The 24,647-nt window shown below is 38.2% G+C and overlaps 2 protein-coding genes across 2 annotated transcripts in view; one reads left to right on the top strand and one right to left on the bottom strand.

Moving 5' to 3' along the window:
* EXTL2 (exostosin like glycosyltransferase 2) lies at positions 1-5,929 on the bottom strand (the record flags this gene model as incomplete). The annotated part of the gene is given in 11 exon segments (XM_079535832.1): positions 1-492; positions 1,061-1,131; positions 2,632-3,059; positions 3,957-3,997; positions 3,999-4,023; positions 5,275-5,361; positions 5,363-5,398; positions 5,400-5,455; positions 5,458-5,576; positions 5,579-5,642; positions 5,849-5,929. Coding segments are annotated over 11 exon segments (1,500 nt in total).
* Positions 5,928-24,647, top strand: part of SLC30A7 (solute carrier family 30 member 7) — a gene marked incomplete at both ends in the record, with an annotated part of 22,993 nt that continues 4,273 nt past the window's right edge. Inside the window, 8 exons of the mRNA XM_079535328.1 lie at positions 5,928-6,007; positions 6,164-6,265; positions 11,790-11,903; positions 13,896-13,983; positions 14,309-14,435; positions 15,310-15,453; positions 16,938-16,988; positions 19,037-19,172. Coding sequence (XP_079391454.1) covers positions 5,928-6,007; positions 6,164-6,265; positions 11,790-11,903; positions 13,896-13,983; positions 14,309-14,435; positions 15,310-15,453; positions 16,938-16,988; positions 19,037-19,172 — 842 coding nt within the window. The remainder of the gene's footprint in view (positions 6,008-6,163; positions 6,266-11,789; positions 11,904-13,895; positions 13,984-14,308; positions 14,436-15,309; positions 15,454-16,937; positions 16,989-19,036; positions 19,173-24,647) is intronic.

The following is a 24,647-nucleotide window of genomic DNA, read 5'->3' on the forward strand; positions in this document are numbered from 1 at the left end:
TTATACTTTACTTTTGTGATTGGCATAATTAGGAAACCCAAACTGGGAAATCATTATATTAGAATATTTTAAAGGCATGCCATCATAAATATTAACCAATTTATTTACACAGTACGATCTCTGTAACAAATGCTCTGCCCGGTGCCACATCCCAGAATAGCCACTGTTAGTGTCTTTTTCTAAATTTCTTATATCAACAGGCTTCACAAACACTCCTGAAGGCTTTCCAGTATTCTTTGCTACCAGAAAATTCATGGCAATATCATCACAATTTTGAGTTTCATCTATTAAAGTGTAAACAGCTTCTGGTTGTCTTTGAAAGTCTTCTAAATACTTACAGTGAAAAAACGCTGCACCAATAAGAACCATAGAATATTGATCTCCACTTCCAAATCCTGGGTTCTGCAGTTCAAAGCTGCCATAACTGTATACACCTGAAGGAGTAGAAATGTGCTTTCTAGGAATGAATCCCACTATACGTTCTGGAAATTGCTGAAAGAAGAAGAAATTGAAAATACACAAATGAAGAGCACTCTGTGAAGTCAAAAGACATTACATATTTTCATGAAGGACTTGATCTTTTTCTTTTTTTTCCTTTTTTTAAATGAGAGGAGCATAAGCTTACAGTCAGAAAAGAGAGAACTGTTGGCATACACTCCTTCAACCTACAGGAGCATTGCATTTTAGTACAGTTTTACAAAATTGATGTAATTCACCTCATTCCACACCTATCTTCAACTTGCAGCTGCATACTTGGCAATCAACTCTTAGAGAAAACACTTTTGGTTGTGTTTTGAAGCATACTCATAACTTAAGTTCAGCAACCAACAGCTAATGTGTGCATATATAAGAATTACAAGTTTGAAAACTATAGATTACAAATATAAGGAATGTAGAAGAATATTTCCACAAGTTCTACTATCTAATCTTTGGGCATTTTAAAATCTAATTTAAGAAAAGCAATGGTAGAACACTACAATATAGTAGTGCTCTTTCTAATTAAAGCCATTAATCTCAATTGTAACTCACAAATGCTGCCTGCTAAGGTAAAAAACATTACCTGCCAAACAGAAAAGGCAAAAGTAAGGTCATGAGCACTGACAAGTGTATCATCATCCATCATTAAAACAGCTAAAGAAAAAGAAAGTTTAATTAAAGGATTGAAATACATGGGCACAGCATGCAATGCAGTACTTGACAAACTATGAAGTTCCTATAACACGTAAGCTATATTGATGATCTGAATCATTTCATTAGTCTTGTGCAATATACAGCTAAAAAGTTAAATACCATTCTTTAGTGAATGAAATTTATAAGGAATTTTAAGTACAAAGTTTTTTACCCACCTCCTCCCTATTTGCAAATTCTAGATAAGCAAACTTAATAAAGTGCATTAACAACATTTAATACTATTAATAATAAATGAAAAAATATTTGCTTTAAGTTACAAACAAAAGACTATTAGAAGAGAGAAGATATTCTTACATCCCAAATCCAGAGACATTAAAGTCTCTACATTTACAGTCAGCACAATCCTATTACCATTTAAAAGACAATCAACAACAAAAAAAAACACTGGGGAAAATGAAGTCTCTAATATCCTACTAGCAGACACAGGTTGAGGTATGTCGAGAAAAAAACAGTAAGTGAAATTACCCTTACTAATTACAAGTAATGCTAGGTCTGTAATGTAACTTATTTTTTTCCCCCCCCCAGTTGAAACAAATAGGCCTTACTGTTGTGCTTCTCCTAGAAACAGCTTAGGAAGAATATTTAGATGAACAACCAAAGAGCAGGGAAAATATTGTTAAAAAGTATATGTGGTTTGAAATAAAAAAATCAGGCAGGAAAATAAGTTCATTTGAATAGCAGAACAGGATTGAGAACCTTGTCTTAAAATTAATGGATTAAATCAAACAAATGGTATAAGTCTAAATTGAGAGACTCAAAAAACATGTACATTATGAGTTTCAGCATGCACTAACATAAGAAGAGAAACTGAACTACTTACCCTTACTAAACAAATACAATAAAGAACAGATATAGTTGTAAAACCCAACAAAATGCATAAGGCATCTTTTCCTTTTACTCTTGCTAGAAGGCTCCTATCCTACTACTACTACCTAAATACTATTACACAAACCACTTTTGCATTATCTATAGTCTATTAAACAGCTCAACAATTCCAAGGCTTACTACAAAGCACAACTCAGACTGTCTCTCTTTTATAGCACTGTAGGGGAACTGTTAGGTCATGCTCCTGCTGAAGAGGTGTGGCTGGCCCAAGTACAGGCAAATTGTTTGCACCTGTGCAGCTCACCTGACCATAAGGGGTGGATCTAGGGTGGAGCTCATAGGCTCATATAAAGGCCAGCCTCTAAAGAGAGAATATCTCTTAGGGTTAGGCTGCTTCCTGGAGTGTGCTGTGTAGGCAGAGTAGCTCTGTTGGCAGTTGGGTGAGTTTAACAGTTCAGTTTTCCTTTCTTTATGTTGCTCTTTGCCTATCTGTAAATGCTTCACCTGGTGTTGCTAAGAATCTGTAAAGAGTAATTTTGTTTCTTTGTGGGATGACCAAGCATATAGTTTTTATGTATAAAAATACAACTGAAAGTAAGATGACTTGCTTGTTACCTTTTGTTTCCAGCTCAGGAAAGTTCTGGAGTCTGTTCCTCATGTGATTTATAGATTGAGCTTTAAAAATAACAGGAACAGGATGAGGGCCTAAGGAATTCCACATCTTTTCTGGCATCTTCTCTCCAATGTTGTTCCACACAACAATTACTTTATGTAAATGGGGGATGGCTTGGTAATGATTTAATAGCTTTAGTAGTAGGTCAGTTCTGTTATATGTCTGCATGATAAGAGTAAATGAGTCTTCTGCAGGCTGACTCTGGGTTTTTGATTCCCTTTTAAAATTAAGTATTTTGTCATCTTTGATACTGGGGAGCAAAGCTGTTAAAGCTCCTGCCACAAGAAGTAAGATGATGATCACCACAGAAGTAAAGCGTAGTAGGCGGATTCCCATAACTCTTCCTGGAAGCTTACAGAGGTAAAAATACCTTTAAAAGAAGTGATAGAAAAGGAAAACTTATTAATCCCACATATGGATATTTTTTCTCTTTGAGCAAAGTTTGCATAACCCTAAATTCATTCAGGTAAGCAAATGACTATATAATAAGAGAATTTTAGGACTTTAGTCAATTTTCTCTATTGAGAGATACTTATGGTAATTAATTTCTAATGTCTACTTGCCTTTTACTTTCACTTTTTGTTAATTTTTGCAGAATAGTAAAATACAAAGTTAACTTAAAGTAATACTTTAGATTGCCATCTCTTAATTTTTCAGTTGCATATTTGACTGAACATTCATACTCCTCACCCAACACATCCACCTGAAAATAGAAAACATTTGAACAGGATTCCAGCACTGTGCAAGCTGTGCCTTAGTTGGGAAAGGGGAGATCTGGTGCCTTCTACTGAGGCACCTTTTGCCACTGTTGTAGAAGGCAGGGGTTTCTGGATTCTCCTGCTTTTGGAGCTACATAGGAGACTTTACAAAGCGGCTCCTACAAAGGTAGTCTCTTCTACTAAGAGCTTCTTAGGTGGTCTCAGTTCTTGAGGCCTCAGCAAGACCTGTCAGTCACTGCATCCCACTATTAGTACCTCAACTGATGTGTCATTCACAGCTGTTCCTCTTCCCCTAGTTGTGTGGTTGGTATGCTCTGGATATGTGATAAATATTCTAAGCTACTATTAAGGAGTTATTTACCTGTAAATATTACACATTACTCCGCTATATTTTCAGGCTTTCATTGCAGAATTCTAGTTAAATGAAGTGATCCAGAACAGTCTCAGCAGTTAAAATTCTTGTTTCTTCACAAGTTTTGATCACTCCTTTCTACAGTGCATAGACAGTGTCTGATATGAATTATATTATTTAAAAAAACTGAACTTACCTCATTATTGCCAGATGGGATTGGTTCCTCCCTGTTGTTTTTTAAGGGACATTCGTTTGTGTTCTTTTAATCTGCTGGAAATTAAAAGAAATTGCAATTGACAATAAACAGCTAACATCCATGCTACTCTGTATTTTTTTTTGCGTTTTAACATTCTTTTTGCTTACTGATTGCAGTGAATGTTCTTGACAATTACCCAATCCCTTTTCCTATTGCTCAGATGAGTAATTGTCTCTGCCTGTCAACGAACTTTCCCAAAACAAACTGCTAAACCAGTTGGTTAGAAAAGAACTCAAATGCATTACTTCGTTCACCAGGAACCACTGATAAACATTTGGTTACCACACTAAGCCAAGTAGTCCCAGTAATGGTTCCTTTGTTTCTGGCCCATCCCCTTCAGGCTCTCTTCCCACTGAATGCACCAGGTGCATTACAGACTTAAAGCACACAGTGTGTTTTTCCTAGTGGGTATGCCAGGTAGCAGAATGGAAAGCAAGTCAGTGCAAATACAGGAAGTAAGGATTACACAAGAATACAGGGCAATAACCCAATAAACTTGTATTTGTTTCTTTGGTCGTCGGAGATCATTTTAGTTTTTTTAAAACCAGTCGAACAAAGAAAGGGAGTATTTTCATTTAAGAATGGTACTATAACAATTTAGAGAGCAAGAAATTGCTTTAATAGTTTTTAAAATGTGGTATTTCACAGTAGTTGATGAGACTGAATGCCCACATAATAATGCATGTATGCCCATAGCCCCTCAGTCAGCATTCCTATGTTTTCCTGAGCCTGAGGTCTACTTCTATCACTATCTAAATTTGTGAAGCTGCAGAAGTTGCTGAAACCATTCCTGAAATCAATCCCAGTTTTGGTTGCTTTGCCTTACAGTATATACAGATGTGCTGTGCTCCTAGGAACAGCTGGCAGCAGCTGCTGCACTTTGCTGAAGCCCAGCATGCTTTTGTTATATGTGAGTTAGAGATGAGCCCTAAATTCTCTTCCTCCCGTTGCCGGCTGTTCCAGCGGTGCTTAACGACACTACAGTGACAATTAATCAGCACAAGTGTAAAAGCACGTGGAAATCTAAACGTTGTTAACTGTGATAATGAAGTCTTTCAGCTTTCCATATCTTCTTACTCAATTGCATATTAATAATGAGCAGGAGTTGTGCTTCGTAGTAGCTACTTAGGTGTCGATACAAAATTTGCCGAATCGGCTTTGCAGTGCTTCCCAGTCGGAAAGCACCGTGATCAGCTTTGACAATTAAGTTACGAAATCGTAACGCGGAATGAAAAACAAAACAGTGCCCCTGCGGGACGCCCCTTCGGACCAGAACCGGCGCAAACACGATGTGGAAGCCGACGCGCAGCGTCTCAACCCTCGCTCCGAGAGAGTTACCGCAGCTCCCCGCAGCCTCGCCTACCCGCTGAGCCCCGCACGGCCGGGCCCGGCGCCGCAGCTCGGCCGCTCCGGTGATTCGGGGACGGCCCGGCGGCAGCGCCAGCACGGCAGCGCCGCCGCGCCCGCTTCCTGTAGGAGGCCCGCGCTTCCTGCCGGCCGCCGCGGGCAGCGCGAACTCGGCTGTGGCGCAGCCTGCGGGGGCGCAGCCCGCTGGGGCGCAGGGCGGGGCGGGCGCTTTCTGTAGGGACGCCGCGACGGCCAGTTCGGGAGCAGCGGGCGCCGGGACTGTGGAGCATCGGAAGCGTTGTAAGCGTGACACCGAGGGACGGCCGGCGCGGGAGCAGAGAGGGCGCTTTCGGCTTACGAGTTTTGTAAGCGGCCGCCGCGCCACCTTGCCCCCCGGCGGCCGGAGCGCGCCGCCACCTCGGCAAAAAGCGCCCCGCCCCGACGCGGCCTCAGGCGCACGGCCGCGCAGGCGCGGGGCGGCAGACCGGAAGCGAGTGCTGAGGCCGCCCGCGGGCCTCCTCCCGCCCCGCCCGTCGCCGGCCCCGCTCGTCGCGGCCCGGCACCATGCTGCCCCTCTCCATTAAGGACGACGAGTACAAGCCGCCTCGGCTCAACCTGCTCAGGAAGGTGTCGGGATGGTTCAGGTAAAGGCGCCGGGCGGAGCGCCGCGGGGACCAGGCCCGCGACCGAACCCCCGCGGAGGGCCGAGGGGGCGATGCCGGGGCCGTCGGGTGAGCGGCTGCGCCTTCGGCCGTCTCCTTGCGGCGACCCGGCCGTGACCCTCGTGCGCTCCCTCCTAGGTCTATCCTGGCGGACAAGACCTCCCGCAACCTTTTCTTCTTCCTCTGCCTCAACCTCTCCTTCGCCTTCGTGGAGCTGCTGTACGGCATCTGGAGTAACAGGTACCGGCGGCAGAGCCAGGAGCGGGGCGGCTCTGCGCGCGGGAAGCGGCGTCTCTCGGCGGGCCGCTGCCACGTCTCCTTTCGGTGGGGCCGGGGCGGGACGGAGAGGTTCGCGGGGCTCGGGGTTGCGCGGGCGGGCCGGGCTGCCGCTTTCCCGTCCGGAGTCCCGCGGGGCGGGCGGTGGGCGCCGGCGGCTGAGGAGGTTTCTCGTGGGGACGGTGTGAGGGAGGAGAAACTGGGCGGTGGGTTGAACGTTGGGAGCTGGGGTCTGTAACCGATTCCGCGGGGTTCGTTCTGGGGATGGCGCTTTGTGAAGTGCGAGCTGGGTGGCAGGAACTGACCGGCTTCGGCCCTGAGTGAGAAATGAGGTTTGAAGCATCCTGGTACAGCAGAGTGGTGCTTCGCGTAGCACATGCAGAGTTGGGAAGGATGGTAGGGACTTGATTAAATGGCTGCTAGAGAACTTACAGTAACACGTAATCAGGAAGTGTAGAGTAACTTCTGCACAGCTGTGTGGTGTGCAAATAGAGAACAGATCGTTTAGCATCTTCATCCAATGTGATTCTTTGGTTGAGCTGTTTAATGGTGGTATTTCTAAGTCCAAGGGATCTGCCGTGGGCGTGTGTGAAGCCAAATGGTGTGTCATTGTGTGTTGAACCCGGAGACCCTCATCAAAAGTTGCAGTACAAGCACATATTGCTGGAACTTCTGATCAGGAGTCTTTTAAGAGCAGCTGTGCAGATTGGGAAACAGCTAGACCCTTCCAGTTGTTGTCTTTTTCTATGTTTCTCAAACAACACGATAAAATGCTTAACCTTGACTACAGACGTTGCTGCTGTCGCACTGGGGAGAACACCACTTTGTTTTGGGCACAGACTGTCTCTGCACTGTGCAGACTACCTTGGTTATACTTAGTTTTGACTTTGTTGATTCACTTTGCAGATTGTGTGTGGACTTCTGTGTACACAGTCTGTCTTTTCTACTATGCGTTCATAAAAATTTTTGATCTTTCTTTTAAGCAAAATATTTTTGAAAGTATAAGAAGGAAATAAATCTTGTAGCAGAAAAGGTCCTGCATCAGAGGTAAGAAACTGAAATGATACTTGTCCAAAATTTGAAGAGTTGACTTGACTGGAATTGAGAGAATATGTTGATTCATTTGGTATGGAAGTTAAAAATTAGGGTTTGAATATTCATTAGTTGGTTCTCTTGTTTATATTTCAAGTGAATAGTTTCTGATATCTTTACATTGTGTTTTAGACTTAAACAAAAAAGCATTTTATCAAGTCTCTCCTTGATAGAGAGGTGTTTCTACAGTCAAAGTGAATGGTTCGTGTCTTGAAAGAATGAATATGTAATAAGCAAACAAAGAGCCATTCAGGGAAAATTAATTCTCATATCTGGAGAGCACAGCTCCTTTGGCTGTCAGCATGAGAAATGTAGAAATGGAATGCTTCTGAAGGGGATTTTCAGTATTGTCTTGGAGCACACACCTTTATTTCAGTGCTATCTGGACCTGTCTTGAGTATGACAAGTGACACTTGATACTGCAGGTGTTAGAAGCATGTTGAAGATGATCTTGACTTGTACTTTCCAGTGTCCTTCGTGATGCTAATGAGGTGGATGGCAAGATTTAAAAGCTGCCGTTATTACTCAGTTAATTCTTCCCTTGGCTGTCAGACTATAGATTTTGTTTGATTGTGATTCTGAAAAATAGGCTTTTATCCATTTAAATTTAAGCACATAATTGTGAGTTCTTTATCTCTATTACTCTTATTTCAAAATTAATCTATGATTTCAGCCTCCAAAATTGTTGCTAACAAGTTAAAAATTGCTTCAGTTTTCTCTTTCCTTTTTAATTATTATTTCTTATATATTTCTAACTTCTTGTTTGCTGAGTTACTTTTTTTCCTTAAATGACAAAAACAGTAAGCTATATGATCCTCATACAACTTCTCTGAGATTTTGATGATCACAAAGATGTTCATCATGGATTTGGATGCCACGTTTTCCTAACTTAGAGCTTAAAGTTGAAATCTACTACTTGAGTTATTCTAAGATATTAATCACTACACGTGTGTCTGTGTTACTTATTCAGCTATGGAAGTGTCCTCACTTGCATACAATCTCTTCTACTACAGAGTTTCTGCTAATTATCCTATGGATTCCAGTGGAAGTTATTACATATATCAGGTGTTACTAGTGGTTAATTGGATTACTTGCTTACCTTAGCAATCACTATGCACCAACTTTTTGTGTCCCTTTAATTTACAGGCAATTAAAAAAATCATATGCAATCAAATTGGTCTTTTACTAGGCTTTCTGTCCTTTGTGCAGCAGAACCACTTACTTCTGTACCTATAATACTATGCCATACAATGAAACATATTAGGCAGGACAAATTGTCTGTAATGTTGATAAATCCACATGCTTCCGTGTGCTCTGACATGTTTGCTTAAGTCTTGAAAGAGGTGGAGCTGTGTTGGTTTTGTTACCTGTGGTAAGTCGTGTAGGTATGAGCGCAGTGCCATGATTATTGGCTGTGTGGCTTCTGGCTATAGAGCTAGTATGGTATTTGTTTTTTTGCTTTGGTTCTTAGACACTCCTCTTTTCCAAGAGACTATTAAAAAAAAAAAAAGCACTTCATTAGCATTGCAAACCTATGACTATAGTCACCCTAATTACCTTTTATTACCTTTTACCTGCATGTGTTGAGTCTTTTTTTTCTTTTTTTTCTTTTTTTCTTTTTTTTCTTTTTTTTCTTTTTTTTCTTTTTTTTCTTTTTTTTCTTTTTTTTCTTTTTTTCTTTTTTTCTTTTTTTCTTTTTTTCTTTTTTTCTTTTTTTCTTTTTTTCTTTTTTTCTTTTTTTCTTTTTTTCTTTTTTTCTTTTTTTTCTTTTTTTTCTTTTTTTTCTTTTTTTTCTTTTTTTTCTTTTTTTTCTTTTTTTTCTTTTTTTTCTTTTTTTTCTTTTTTTTCTTTTTTTTCTTTTTTTTCTTTTTTTTCTTTTTTTTCTTTTTTTTCTTTTTTTTCTTTTTTTTCTTTTTTTTCTTTTTTTTCTTTTTTTTCTTTTTTTTCTTTTTTTTCTTTTTTTTCTTTTTTTTCTTTTTTTTCTTTTTTTTCTTTTTTTTCTTTTTTTTCTTTTTTTTCTTTTTTTTCTTTTTTTTCTTTTTTTTCTTTTTTTTCTTTTTTTTCTTTTTTTTCTTTTTTTTCTTTTTTTTCTTTTTTTTCTTTTTTTTCTTTTTTTTCTTTTTTTTCTTTTTTTTCTTTTTTTTCTTTTTTTTCTTTTTTTTCTTTTTTTTCTTTTTTTTCTTTTTTTTCTTTTTTTTCTTTTTTTTCTTTTTTTTCTTTTTTTTCTTTTTTTTCTTTTTTTTCTTTTTTTTCTTTTTTTTCTTTTTTTTCTTTTTTTTCTTTTTTTTCTTTTTTTTCTTTTTTTTCTTTTTTTTCTTTTTTTTCTTTTTTCTCCACTGTATCTTCTGTGCTTCTTAGTATGAAATTGAGAATGAGTTGTTTTCCTAGACATGTCACCTGGTTTTGGGAAGGGGGGGAAGCTGTCACCCCACCCTTAAAGAATTTGTTAAGGAATTAGGTTGTGTTGCTTCCTATGTGTCCAGCCTTCTGTCTTTTAATCTTCTTTTTCCAGAATGATTTAATGTCTCTAGCTGTACCAGCTATGGATGTTTTAATGATACCATCCCCCTTTCTGCAGTGTCTCAAAGATGTATGTGTTTGCGTGTGTATGTGAAGTGTGTATTTATATATATATATACATATATATATACACACACATATAAATATATAAAACAAGATTTTTGTTCTCTCTGTCCTCCAAACCCACTTTTGCAGTTGCATCTTTTGTCTGAAATACTTAATTCTAAAATTTATTTCAGTTAGGCCAAAAAGGCTAGCTTGTTCATGTGGAATAATTCAAAGTTTGTTCAATAACTTCGTGTTTGACTTCGGTGTGAATCTAGCTGTCCTCCACCTGCTGATGCCACCAGTAATTTTGGTCAAGCTATAAATCAGAAGCTAACAACAAGTGGGTGCTACTGGAAGTGTGTTGGAGAGAGAGATAGCTGGGACTTCAGAAGAAAATCAATGTATTAAACTCCTTCCAAGACAGTCACTGGATAACCTCACCTTTTTTATTTGCTGAAATAGCACATCTCAGTGATGTGTTGTGCTGATATTCTGTACTTCATTGTGGTTCTGGTCCAGCTTTGGGATGATCCTTAGCAGCTGATTGCCTGTTGGTATCCACTGACCAGCTGATATTGAGAGGTGAAGTGAGCCATTTATTGAAAATAGCTCAATTGAACCTTACCAGTGGGTGAGAATTAAAGCTAAAGATTTGAAAAGATAGCTTTTCATCATATGGAGCCTTTAAGATTGGCACTTATTTAATGCTAGTTTATTTCTCTGCATAAACTTTTGTGTTCTCTAATAAATATTAGACTGAGCTTTCCTAGGATAACCCAGATCTTTAATGTAACTTGAAGAAAACCCTGATATTAAAAAGATGGATTTGACTTGATCACAGTACATAAGGAAATTTCTATTAAGAGCTATCCATGTTCTGAAGGAGTGTTTATCTGGCAGCTGTCAGAGCTTGTGTTACTTGTGTTGCTGACATTGCTAGTGAGCTGCATTTTGTGAATGTTCAAAACTTTGTTTGATTAGGTTGTGGCTTAGCTGAGACGTTGCCTTGATTAATTATTAGTATTATTTTTAATTTTCATTGTAATACAAATACCTGCAGTCCCTGGGTGTTTACGCTCATGATCATAGTCCTGATAAGTCTGGGATTTTTTCTGGTTATGACGTTTTTGTCAGGAAGTAGAACTACTGGAACAGAGAAATTGAACTTAATTTTGTTTGGAAAAAAAGTCTTGTTTGCTGTGTAGTAGGTGTTATAGAAATCTGTAATAGCTTTCTACAGGTCCTACGTATTTGCTGAAAGAGCTTAAAGATATTTGGTAACTGGGTGAAATAAATAAAGTTCTTTAGAAGGTATGTAATAAAAGTGAGGTGTTTTTTCTAAGCTGTTTTCTAAAGTTAAGTTCTTTGATAGACTTTTCAAAGGTGTTTAGATGTTACAGTAATTCTGTGTACATTGTGGAAAAGTTTTGTCATAATGACAGCAGAAGAACGTGTCTTGTCCACCATTCCATGGTTATTTTGGTATTAATAAGCAGAGTGTTTATTATTTGTGGCTGTATCAACCTCTGGGGCTTTGAATTGTGTCAGTGGAATTCCCTCCCACCCATCATCCCAACATATGCCAGATGGATTTCTTGCTAAGCACTCTTTCAAAGCAGCTTCGCTAGGCTGACAAAAGCAGGTTTGTCAGCGCACAAACTGCCTTCGTCAGCATACTTACGTTGGTGGTCTGGTGTGGGTTTGTCCCCTGAGCTAGCAGAACTGTGCCAGAGGCTTAGAAGCAGTGTATTCTTCTAGTGTGTAAAAGATGGAATTGCTCTGTGTTTTCTTGTGCCCTACATAACATATTTTTTCTGTTCTTTTCCAGTTTAGGTTTAATATCAGATTCTTTTCATATGTTTTTTGATTGTACTGCTCTCCTGGCTGGACTAGCAGCTTCAGTTATTTCAAAGTGGAGGTCAAATGATGCTTTCTCATATGGGTAAGAAACTTCAGGCTGTTACCTTAATGTGTGCACAAAACCTATTTTTGCAGAACGTGGAAAAGTTATATCAAAGGTATGCTTTTTAAGATGAATTATTTAAATCTTTGATGTATTTCCCTAGAAACAGGAAAAAATAAAGTAAAGTAAAGGTGCTGCTTTTGATGAGTACATTTCACTGCTAAGAGCTCTGCAATAGTACTAGGGTGACCAGGTTACAGAACACGAAGTTGCTATGCTTTGTCATGTGCACAGCACTTGTGTCATGGATTTGCCCACATGGTGAGCTGAGGTGTATCACAGGGAATTGCAGACTGCTGTTGCCCTATACCTTCTGAAAGTTATCTCTGAAAGCCCTAAGTCTAGCAGATGGTGCACCTGAGATTATATACCATGCCTTGCAGACCCAGCAGGATTCAGAAAGTGTAGTTACTGTTAACAGCTGTGACTGCCACTAAAGTTCCCATGAACACAGCTGTGCTGTCCTCCAGGTATTCTTTGTGGATATAATTGTTGCAGTTGGTTCTGTTTCAAGGGCTCTTGTTGCAGTTGTGCCTATAAAAGAGTACTGGTGATGCAGTGGTATTAATCAGTCATACTGATTAACAGCAGCTGAGCTATAAGGTGGGTTGCTGCTGCTCATAGTGTTTCTGACCTGGATGTCATCAACTTCAGCTGTCTCATATAAGCATGCATCATGTAGTTTGAAACTCAAAGTGTCATAAGACTACAAGTCTTATGAGGAGCGGCTGAGGGAGCTGGGATTGTTTAGTCTGGAGAAGAGGAGGCTCAGGGGAGACCTCATTGCACTGTACAACTTCCTGAAGGGAGGTTGTGGTGCAAAAGGGCCTGGCCTCTTCTCCCAGGCAAGTAGTAGGACCCGAGGAAACGGCCAGAAGTTATACCAGAGGAGGTTTAGGTTGGGTATTAGGAGAAACTTTTTCTCTCAAAGGGTGGTCAGGCACTGGAATGGCTGCCCAGGGAGGTGGTGGAGTCGCCGTCCCTGGTAGTGTTCAAGAGGCGCCTGGATGAGGAGCTACGAGATATGGTTTAGTGCTTGTAGTACTAATGGGAATGGGAGGGTGGTTGGACTAGATGATCTTGCAGGTCATTTCCAACCTTGTGATTCTGTGAAAGCACTTGATTAATCAAGGTGCAATAGGAGGAATTTATTTTGGCATACTGCTCTGCACTTAAACAGCTGGTGTTCCACATATGAGAGAACAGCTACCATTTATTAAGTCTGGTGTTTTCTGCTTGGGAATTACATACTAATCTGATGATGTTTTGCTTTAATTGGACAAATACATAAGAAATATTTATTTTTCTTTACTAAAAATCCCCTCTAAAAGGGAAACAAATTAATGTGTGACTTTTTTGATATTAAACAGAACTTTTCATCAGCCATCTTAAATAAGCATGTGAGACATAACCGTATTTTGTAGTTTCTAAATATATATTTATACTGTAAATTCATGCACAGATTACCTCAAATGGGAAATATTGTAAATCTTCTTTCATCTAGGCCAGATAATGGCTGCAGAGGCAAGCTCTTGCTGCTCTTGCGTTTGGGTCTCTGGAATAGAAGAATACTGAAGTTAGATGGATGGGTTAAGGCTTAGGGTTGTTTTGAGGTAGTATCCTACTTGTTTAATTCTTTGTATTTGTCTTGCTTTCAATCCGCTTATCGTTTCACTGTTTTATTACTGTTACCTTTCAAATGATCTCAGGAGTTGTTGTTTTCTACTACAAGTAAATATGGAAGATGAATAGAAGTTGGCTGTAGTTGTGAATTTCTTTGTCAACATGGCAAATAGTTCATTACATATAAGCTGTCTGTAGTTTATATACTCTGTCTTATTTAGCAATTCCTTGTGTAACACAACTGTTTGAGAAGTAGGAGATTATTCTTCAGTTTTGAAGTTTCACTTTCTGATCTCCCACCTTTAAGTGGATGTGGTGATATCTGCTGTTGCTTTTGATTTTTTGCAGGTATGTTCGAGCAGAAGTACTCGCTGGTTTTGTAAATGGTTTATTCCTCATCTTTACAGCATTCTTCATTTTTTCTGAAGGTGTTGAGGTATGTAATGACATGAAGTGTACTATCAGTTTCTATTTGTAAAGTGTATTTAGTGGTGATAAAATTATTCTGGAATTTTTTTGTGACATAAACCCATTTTTTTCCCATATGTTAATAGTAGCTTCTTAAGCAACATTTTGATTTACATCAGCATTGTCAGATTTAGTGTGTGGGATTCCTGAGTAATTCCTAATTATGTCTTTATGTATACCTGCTTATTAAAGAAAGCACAAAACTGCTTAGGTACAGGAACAACTTTTCTCGCTGCCTTTTACTAATGTGATGAGACTGAAATGCTATGATTTGTTCTTGTTTTTATTTCTAGAGGGCACTGGAACCTCCTGACGTGCATCATGAAAGACTTCTTCCAGTTTCTATACTGGGATTCATTGTAAATCTTATAGGAATATTTGTTTTTCAACATGGAGGTCATGGGCATTCACATGGTTCTGGTAGGACATTTATAATTTTCAGTTTTTTTTGTTTTTTTTTTTAAATGGGAAGCATCCTGGGTAACAGTGTCCTAGAACACATCAGTGAGAGCCTCAGTATTATGTCTTTAGGTCTTTTTAGTGGCAATCCAATGCAAATGACTTGTTGCAGTATCGATTTTCATGTTTTAACGCTAGCATTAGTATGTAACCTCTGTACTTCTCATGCATTTTCATCTGCTTCTCACCCACTAACCTGCAAGGCCTAGAAATCCATAATCTGCTTTCTGTAACATGAATTCTACTGCACGTTCTTGGAAGAGAATCTTTTCTCTTGCAGAGTATCTTTTGAATAAAATTAAACTGTAGTTAGGAGGTGTCTTTCCTGGAGAAAGAATTAACAAGATGTCTGAATCAAATTTTAATATGGGATGAAGATTCAGGTGCTTTCAACTACATGGTTTTTTAATAGTAAATGCAAACTTTGTGTAAATGTTTGTTATAAATGTTATTTCTATTTTTTTTATGCGAAGCTAATTTATATCAGTTCCAGCTTAACCTCTGAACTGTGATACAGACTCAAAGAAGAAGCTTAAAGTTTTAATGTATGAACGGTAGTGTTTCAATTTTCTATCTGCTTTCAACATGCTTGTAACAAAATTTGTGTGCATTTTTCAAGCTGTATTAAAATAACTTCTCTAATCAGATACAATTCATACAGCTACATACAAAGGTTTATATTTCAAACAGCTTGTGTTAATTTTAATCTTAACAAATTTGTTTAAAGCCATGCCTTGAGGTGACCTAAAAATGAATAGACTTCAAATAGCTGAGAAACAAATGTAAGTTTACTTCTATTCAGCACTTGCGTTTGTACTCTGATATTTGTTTATAGGGCATGAGCACAGCCATTCTCTATTTAATGGAGGTCTCAGCCATGGTCACAGTCACAGAGGTCATGGTCACAGCCATAAACATGGACACACTCATGATCATGGCCATAGCCATGGACTCCCTCATGGTCAGGAGTATTGCCATGGTGAGTACTTACTGTCATAGAGCATCACTTGACTCAATTTTGACATTACTGATTTTTCTGAACAGAAGAGAGGTTGCTAACTGCTTATTCTTATAAGTATGCAGAGAAATGGTTTTTCGTTTGTGATTGATGAAGTGTTATATAGGTTTTATTCTACCTAAATTTTTGGACTGTCATCTTTGTTATATGCAAGCAAAAGATAAAAGCATGAAATAGCATAACATAGTGAAATCAGTTATGTGCTTTATTTCAATTTTTTATGAAAGTAATGAAAAAAATCTACTATGCCAGTGTTCTCAATTGACTTCACAGAGTAAGGTATTGGGAAAGATAAATGAGCAATTCTGTTGTTGGGTACTTAGGGATTAATTTGTTGTGTATGGACTGTGATGTTTAACAGAAGATTTTTTTATTGTCTTGTGCACTTGTAATGTGTTTTAAAGCTGGTTATGAGAAAGGTAATCTGTATGTTTTCTATGCTTAAATTTTTTCCTTAAAGACAAACAGTCTGAAGAGACATCCACACAGAATATGTTCACTAGCCTTTACTACGCGAGAAGAGATAGTGTGGTTGCCAGCTGTTTGAAATAATGTGAATTAAAGCCTTGCTGTAATACTGCATTGTTGACCCTTTCTGTCTGAGCTGTGAACTAAAATCTTCAGTAACTAAGAATATGCTGTTCTTTGCTCTGAATGTGCACAGCAACTTGTGACAGGAGTATAGAAAAACCTTTACTTACGCCTTCCAGTTGATATTTGTGTTAGAAAATTGATGATACTGAAATATGGCTGGAAAACACGAACTTGGTGTTGCCATTGCTCTCCCAGCCCTCTCCTGGTGGAACAAAGAATATATTTGGTGCAATTTAATATTCAAATTAATTCCTGAATAAATTATTTTATATCCTCACCCTAAGTCATTTGCTATCCTTCAATATTTTTTCTTTTTTTAAAAAAAAAAAAAGGGTTGTGTTTTTTTTCTGATACATTGCCACAGAGGCATTGATCTGCTTGAATGAGAGAATTGTTTTTATTCACTTTTGGCTTCAAGTCTTATTCTTGTTTTGAATGCTTGGGGCAAGGCTTAACTGAAATATTCCTTGGTACCAAATATGATTGAACTCTTGCTTGCTCCTTTGTTTGACTCGTATTCTTGAGGTGGCTTCTTTTGCTAAATATTGGAATTATTTCTTTTCTCAATTTTTGTTTTTTTAAAAAAGTTCATTTAAAAAAAAAAACTATTTGCACATAGATACACTATATATTTTTATATGAATAAAATATACAGTTGTGTGAAACTGTGCTTTCTTTAACAATCTATGTTTTAAGACTTAATTGTTGCATTAAAAAACAAAAGCTAGAGCAAAAGGTGATAGCATCTTGTCTGCGAGAGACATTTCAGAAAGGAAGACCAGAACAGAACGCACCACTAGAAGAGAGCCTTTGCATGGGTTAATATGCCATTATGAATATTATCTTTGCAGATGACCATTCTCTTGAAGGGATGACTGGTTCTAGCAAGCAGATCTTACAAGGTATGATGAGAATAAATACAGTGCTTTATTTGTTTAATCCTGTTCTGCTTGTGACTGTTCATTACACGTCTATTTCAGGCAGTGGTGCCTCTGGATGAATGCTACTTTTCACTTATTTTGTCAAGTCTACTTCCATGTTTGAACAGATGAGTGCATACGCTGTGCATGGCTAGCACTGAGACATTCACTGAAGTATGGACAATGCTGTGTCAACACAGCTTAAAAGGGAGGTTGTAGAAGCTGGGGCTCAGCTTCTGTCATGATGCTGAAAAATTAAAAAATAAAAAATAAAAAATGAGGGAAAAAAATGAGAAAAAAGAAAATGGTTGTTAAAAGGAGAAATCTAAGTTGCAGTGTATGTGCTAGAAACTGAAAAAGTGCTATTATTAAGATAGAGTGTATTTGAAAAATGCAGGTCAGTATAATAATTTCTGCAGGGTATTGGAGCCTTAAATTTCATCAAGCTATTGCACTTGGTTTAGACAGGATGATCATACAAGCTATAATCACTTGAAGGAGAATTGGAGTCCATAATCTCTTAAGAGCTTATGAGGATATAAACTATTGATTATGTCAGTTTTGAGCTTTCATTTTTAAGTGCTCAAAAATTAGATGGAAAGAATTGTACAATGTAATTATTTGACATATCCAGGTATGTTCTGTGTTATTTTTTTTGAGTGTTTTTCTGGCTTCTTTGTGGTCCTTCCGAGGGAACATTTTCCACCTCTTCCAATGCTTACATCTTCACCATTTTGTGTGTGTGTACCTCAAAGATGGATATGAGAAGACTGGCTTACTGACTTCCAAGTGAAAGGCATGTTTTAACTGAATCATAGTATAAAAGAAAAAAAGAAAGTATTTATTTTAACTTCCCAGTATTCTTCTGAGTTCACTCTGTCCACCAACTAAGCATCCACCTGCTCATTTGTCCCCTTCCCTGCAGTGATGGTGGGGAGAAGATCAAAAGAGTACAAACAAGAAATATGCTTGGAATGTGGTATAGATGATTCAATAAATGAAGAGAAAGAAAATAGGAAACAAGCCGTCTCCCAGCCAACAGCTGCTTTAGAAAGATTCTGTTTAGTTATTAGCACGATGTTACGTAGTGTGGAACATCTCTCTGGCTGATCTGGGTCAGCTGTCCTGGCTGTGTCCCATTCCAGCGTTATGCCCAGCCCCAGCCTACTTGAATGGTGGCAGAGTGAGAAGCAGAAGGCCTTGGTGCTGTGTAAGGATCATTCAGCAATAGCTAAAATGCTGGTGAGTAACAGTCACAAACCTGATGCCTGGCCCTCTGGGCTGCTATGAGGGGAATTATCTGCAGACTCAGCACAAAGAAGGCTTAAGAAAATTGGTAGAATGCTGATTTATTGTTTTGAGTTAATTGTTAGTGAGGGAAGAGTCTCACAATCCTGAGAATTGTATTCAGCAAGCTGTTTCTGAGTGACTGTTCCCGTTATTGCCAGCAGGGGGCGCCAAAGGCTGATTTTTGACTGCAGTTGCGAAGTTTGATTCCTCCTCTTTACCTTGAGCATTCTTCAAAATAACAGCGAACTTGTACATTTCTGCAGTAATAAGTAATTCTCAAAATCGCTTGTCTTCAGTCTCTTTGCCAAGCAGCTTCTACTGTTAATGAAACATAAGCATTTTTCAAAGCCTTACAGGTCCATTTTTGTTAATAGGAGTTTCTTTGCTATAATGTAGGCGAGTAATGAACAAAAAATGTTAGCTGTAGATCACTGCTTAAGTTAATAGGCATGCCATGAAGTACCCCTTCATTCTACGTGCAGAAAATAATATAATTTTTTCAAGTGCTTTATATTTTTAAGGATTCGTGGAAACCCTGTGATTGCTCTTTGTGTTTGACATTTGTGTTTTTTTTATTTTTTTCTTTATGTATTTTACATTTGTATGTAATTGATGAGGAATGTAACAAGTGTAAATCATGTTACCTAGGTCTTGAAACTCTCCTTCTCAAAGTATCTTTGAAATAATTCTATTAGCTTTAAGAATACCAAGCTAAATTGATGTTAATTAATTTCTTGCAGGTGTATTTCTACACATTGTTGCAGACACACTTGGAAGTGTTGGTGTAATCATATCTGCTATACTGATGCAGAACTATGGTCTAATGATAGCAGATCCTATTTGTTCAATGCTGATAGCGTTACTTATAGGTGTAAGGTAAGTGTTGATATCTGGTAGTCTTTTTAATGCTAGTTACAGTAGCACAAATTACAGCTCCGAAGAACATGTTTATCTATTATGCTTAGGTTTTACAGTGCTTGCTTTTATTCTGAGTAGCACATTATCTCTGTAGGCACAGTACTACGGAAGTGTTTTTCAGGTTCAAGCTGTAGAACTCTTCCTTTCTGTATTTAGTACACACTTATGTAAGCCAATGTACTTTAGTAAATGGAGCAGAATGGCTTCAGTGCAGCAGAGTCGAGCTTGCTGGCACAGGATATGCCCTTGTCCCTGCTGAATCAAGACTGGTATTTTTTTTTTTTTTCCATGGAGAAAGCTGTATTTGTAATCTGAGACATCCTTACTCCTTTTAAGATTTAGTGGAAGTGCTTCAAGTAGTTCCTTGCTTTCCCTATTGTTGCTTACCAAGATCACTGTAAATGTGAAGCAATTCAGATGAGTTTGGAGAAGCAAACATTTTATTCAGTGATGATGTTACTGGGGTATTTCTAGCAACAGTTCAAATGGTGGCACAGGGCAGAGTGCCACAAGTCCAGGTAGAACATAACTGCAGACCTTTGTCTCTTCACCCATGGTAAATATCAAATGATTGACTGCAGCTACATGCTTATGTTTATACCATATATGGCATGTTTATACCATGTGCATTGCAGTGTTCACAGAGTCGTTGATGTGAATCTCCCCATTTATCAGAGTAGGACAATATTCTTCAGGTGCTAAATGCACACAAAAAATCCACATCACTATTAAATTATTGCACTAATATAAGTTCAGTAGGTTGTTTTAAACCTCCTGTAATTTCATTAAGGGCAAATTATATTAAAAAATCAGTTCTTAAAATGAAAAAGTCAATTACGTGACTGTGATCTCCTAAAATTGGAAAGAAAATGTGCAAGTTGCTGTGGGGAAAGAAGCTTCTGTTGAGTTAACGGTTGGGTAGAAGACTGTTCTCCATACTCTTTGTTCTTTAAGGGTATACCTTTGTGTACAGCAAAACAGATGTGGAGCTGATCAGAAGGTACCGTATGAATGAGAGGAGTTCTTTGTTGCGTTCATATAGAGGTTGGGAGAAGGCTGAAACTTCCATAATAGGGGTTTTATAATAAAGCTATCAATAGGTCTTGTAGTTAGGAAGGGCTTATGTGGTCTGTGTTCTCTGCTAAAAAGGCTGGAAAATTCCACTGTTTGATGTGTCCTTTGACCTGATTTCAGACTTGATGTTTGACTTGGGCTATTGGTCCACAACACTGTAACCAATCTCTGGGATGACTGTGTTAAGTCTCAGTGCAGTTGCATTCAGTCAGTAAAAGCAAATCTGCATTTCTTTCAGACTGGCACATTTTGGCACAGCAGTGGAGCAAAGTCTAACTGCAGATTTTATTTCCCGAGCAGTCTAACAGACTTGATTATTGATGACTTTGCTTGAAATGGACTGAACAAGATGGTCAAGATGGCTCATAGTTTCAGATTAATGTTTTGAGTGCTTGAGTCAACCTTCGTTTTATTTTAGTAGTAGTTTTCATTTATGCTTCAGGACATATAAAACCATTGTTTATTCTGCGTTATTTTTCACTATGCTGTGTGTGATGTGTTCTAGAATTGACGCACGTTTCTTCAGATCCTACTGTAAGATGAACTTCTGTTGTAATAGTAGGGGCCCAACTGACTTTTGCTAGGATATATAATACTTTTGTCCTTACATTTTTCAAGACATCTCAATCTAATTTAGGAAAACGATTATACTGAAATCTTCTGGAATTTAAAATGTGAGGGGGGAAGATTGTTTGGAGAAGACTTGAAGCTGATAGTTGCAAGAGCTTTTGGTTCCTTACAGGGGTGAGGAGTCAGTATCTAGTGCAGATTCCTGCCTGCATCTGTGGGCCTATTTGCAACCTCTATAAGTGACTCCAGGAGGTATTTGATTTTAGATTAAAGGTTAATTGCTGTTTCAGAAGAATGTTTGTCAATAGTGTCGGGTTTTTTGGTGGTTGTTGTTTTTCTTTTTCTTTTTTTTTTTTTGCACAGGGTGATCCATTCATCTGAGAAGTCTCCCTCTTAGTAGTTAAACCAGCTTCTGTAGGGTGGAATGGAGTACCTGTGTGTGCCAGCAAGTGGGATTAGTATTGTGGTTGTTTAAAGTATCATGATCTTTTCTTTGTGGATTTAACTTAAAAAATAGGAGTAACTCTAATTCAGAGAGAAAAGTCATTCTGATCAAGCTGTTACTTGAAAATTTTAATGCTGTCTGAGGACTTCCCACTAATAGGAATTGTAAAATTTTGCTGCTTCTGAGTATGGTTGCATTAGAGCACTGACGTGCTGTCCTTTCCTATGGGAGTTTGTTAGCTGATTGGTTAAAATACACTACTATTTGTTTATCTTCCCAAGCTGTCATGCATGACTTCACATATATTGAATTGTTCATTTCCATTATAATCAACTGCACAGACCTCTAGTTCTATGTTACAGGTATTAGTAAGATAGACTGGGTAGACTTGGCAATGCTTTCCTTATTGCTGTTAATAACACTTCAGATTAGAAAAGTAAATATTAGACTTGTGATCTTTGTTTTGAATATAGCCTTCATGCTGGTTAAAATTCACCATGGCCTAATTTAAAAAAAAAAAAAAAAAAAAGGAATTTTGGAAATAGGTTCCCAGTCCTGGCTCTACATTTGTGGATGGTGACTAGAAATAAATGATTTTGAAATCCAGCTATAGATTTTCAGCTACAGTATTTGAAGAACCATACCTGGGCTTGGGTCTTAGCAGTGTTTGTTCATCTTCCACACAAAAAATTCTCAAGAATCCTGTTTATTTTGTAGTGCTGAGAGCACTGAATGAGTTTCCTGTTTGTGATCCGACGGCAATAATTCTAAGGGGTACTTTACTCTTCAGTTACTTCCAGTCTTGCTGATTAAGATGGTGCTGGTGCCAGAGTCTTGCTAAGCGTGCTTAGAAAAGCAGTGGCACAAGCTGTATTAGACTGCAACGGCTGTGATGCAAGTCAGTCGAGATTGTAATGCTTTCATACTTTGTTGTTAATCAAGCAGCGTGGAATAGTGGGAGGGTGGTTTATCAGATTAGTATCATTGGGTCTTATCTGTGTTAAATCCTCTCATTTCCTCTATAACAATGTTTGTGAAAGCGTAACGTGCTTTCGTACTGTTAACTCATTTTGTACACAGCAGCTACCTATGAAAGCTATTATGGCTTTTGGATATGTTTATATCCTGAGGATTAGAGCCTCTTTCAGGTTCTATTGTCTTATAACATAACATGATATTTTGAATTCAAGTCTTGGTAACAAGAGACAATTGGAAAATTGTATCTGCTTTAGTAGCAAAGCTTAGAGACCACCCACGCATGAAAAAAGTTGCATAGGAATGCAAACACTGCTGGAGGAGCAGCTCCATATATTTCACACTAATGACTGATGGAATTCTGGGTTTTAATCAAAGGCTTTCTACTGCAGTACTATGCATGAAACAGTGGAATATCAAAGACTTCAGAAAAATGGTTTCTGTACTTAGTCATATCATTTTTGTTTACAGTGAAAGGTTACCTGGAAAGAGAGAGAAAGCGTCCCTCTGGATGTAGATATGCATATGGCCTTGTGTGCTCTGAGGGTGTTTGTGGGAGTGTTGCTGTCTTCTGGCCTTTTCAGCTTTGCAAGAGATAAACGTCTTCCTAATTAAATGAGGAAGCTGTGACCGTTTTGACTTTCACCTACAGTATCAAACAACTCCCCGATTTGCCTTTATTCTTTGTACTTCTAAGATGACGACATTTAATTAAACACTGTGCTTTGGGTTTCTCATTATGTCTTGATAAAAGAAAGATAATTCATGCAGCGCTGTTTTTAGAAACTTGTTCAGGAAATTTCTCTAAAGGCATTAATGTGGAACCATTACAAAGTGTGGAATGGGTGAAATCTTGTCCTCAGAAAGGCCCTCTTTTAAACTGCTCCACCTATACAGTGGATTGTCTTTCACCATTCACCTCTTTGTTACAACAGTTGACTTTGTGTAACTGATTTCAATGTGCTGCTTAAAACTACTCTCCATTTCCTGGCAAGAAGAGACAGCGTTTGTGCTTCTGCACACCATGTTGGTTGTACAGACCCAGGTTTGCAGAATGAAGCAGGTAGTAAGTTTGAAGACATCTTCAGCAGAACTGCTCATTAATGAGGTTTTAGCTTCATCTTTTCAGTGTGTGTCCTCTTCCAGAATCAATTTCACTGACCAAATTCTTTTTTGGAATAGGTTAAGTTAACATGCCTTACCTGCTACTCTTAAGTTCCTGTAGACTGTCTCCAAATCTTCTGCTTTTTGCTAATTCTTGTCCATTCTGTCAGATAATGCACATTAGTTTTATGCAATAATGTAAATGCATGCAAATCAGACATATTTTGGCTAGACTCTTTCATGGGTATTTTTTTCACCCTTATTCATCTTTTTTGATAAAAAGGCAAGCTCCTAATTCTCCATGCCTTCTGTCCTTCCTCTGGGAGAAAAATATGTGGTGTGTCTGAATTTTAAGTCTTTAATTCTTTTTCCCTATACATCTGTTAATACACTGTGTATAGAATGTGACACTCCAATTAAGACTCTTTTTAGACAGATAGACAGCTAATGTATTTCTAAACGTTTGTCTTGGTGATAAGTTCAGTTTAAATATCTCCAGTCTGCCACTAACTGCTTCTTCCTAGTTCTGAACTGATGGAGTAGCAGCACAATTGTATGAGGCCACGTGGAGTATGTCAGGCAGTGAATTTGAGTGGAATAATGGGTATATTTCCAGAGAGGCTTTAATGTTAGGGTGCTTATTCTCCCTGTGGTTCATTACATAAGAGCCATGCAACCTCTGACTCCATTCTACTGTAGCCAGAGATTATCCAAAGAGTGAGCTGAGCAGGGGAAGCTGCATATGCTGGCACTGCTTCAAGACAGAAATGGAACCCATTACTCTGCTTACTCCAGCCATGATGTCAGTTTTAGACACAAAAACTCAGTTTATGGCTTCTTAAATGCATCATTGCTTTTGCTGTAGAGAATTGAGTGACTTACATGCTCTTGAAATTAGATTACTATTTAAGTTTTGAGATTAGGCTATAGTTACTACAGTCTTAAGTTTTAGGATGTTCTACTGAACCAAGCATGATAGATTGCTCCTAAACAAAAATCAACATACTGAATGCTTAGTAAGTGTAAACTTTCAGTGATAGAAATGGGATATGAACTTACTGGTGGCTTTTGGAGGAAAAAAAAAAAAAAAAAGGTATTATCTTCTTCATTTGCTGTTAAGCAAGGCCATGCAGTAAAGAGGGAACCTCTAATTGCTTCCAAATGTTAAATCTTTGAGGTCAGATGAGACCCTACACTTAGTTCATGTCAAGAATATGCTAAGTATTCTGTTTCTGACAAAATATCTTTGGTATAGCTGGACTAGT

Source organism: Tetrao urogallus, assembly GCF_951394365.1.
Source record: "Tetrao urogallus genome assembly, chromosome: 5".
In the NCBI taxonomy this organism is placed as follows: domain Eukaryota; kingdom Metazoa; phylum Chordata; class Aves; order Galliformes; family Phasianidae; genus Tetrao; species Tetrao urogallus.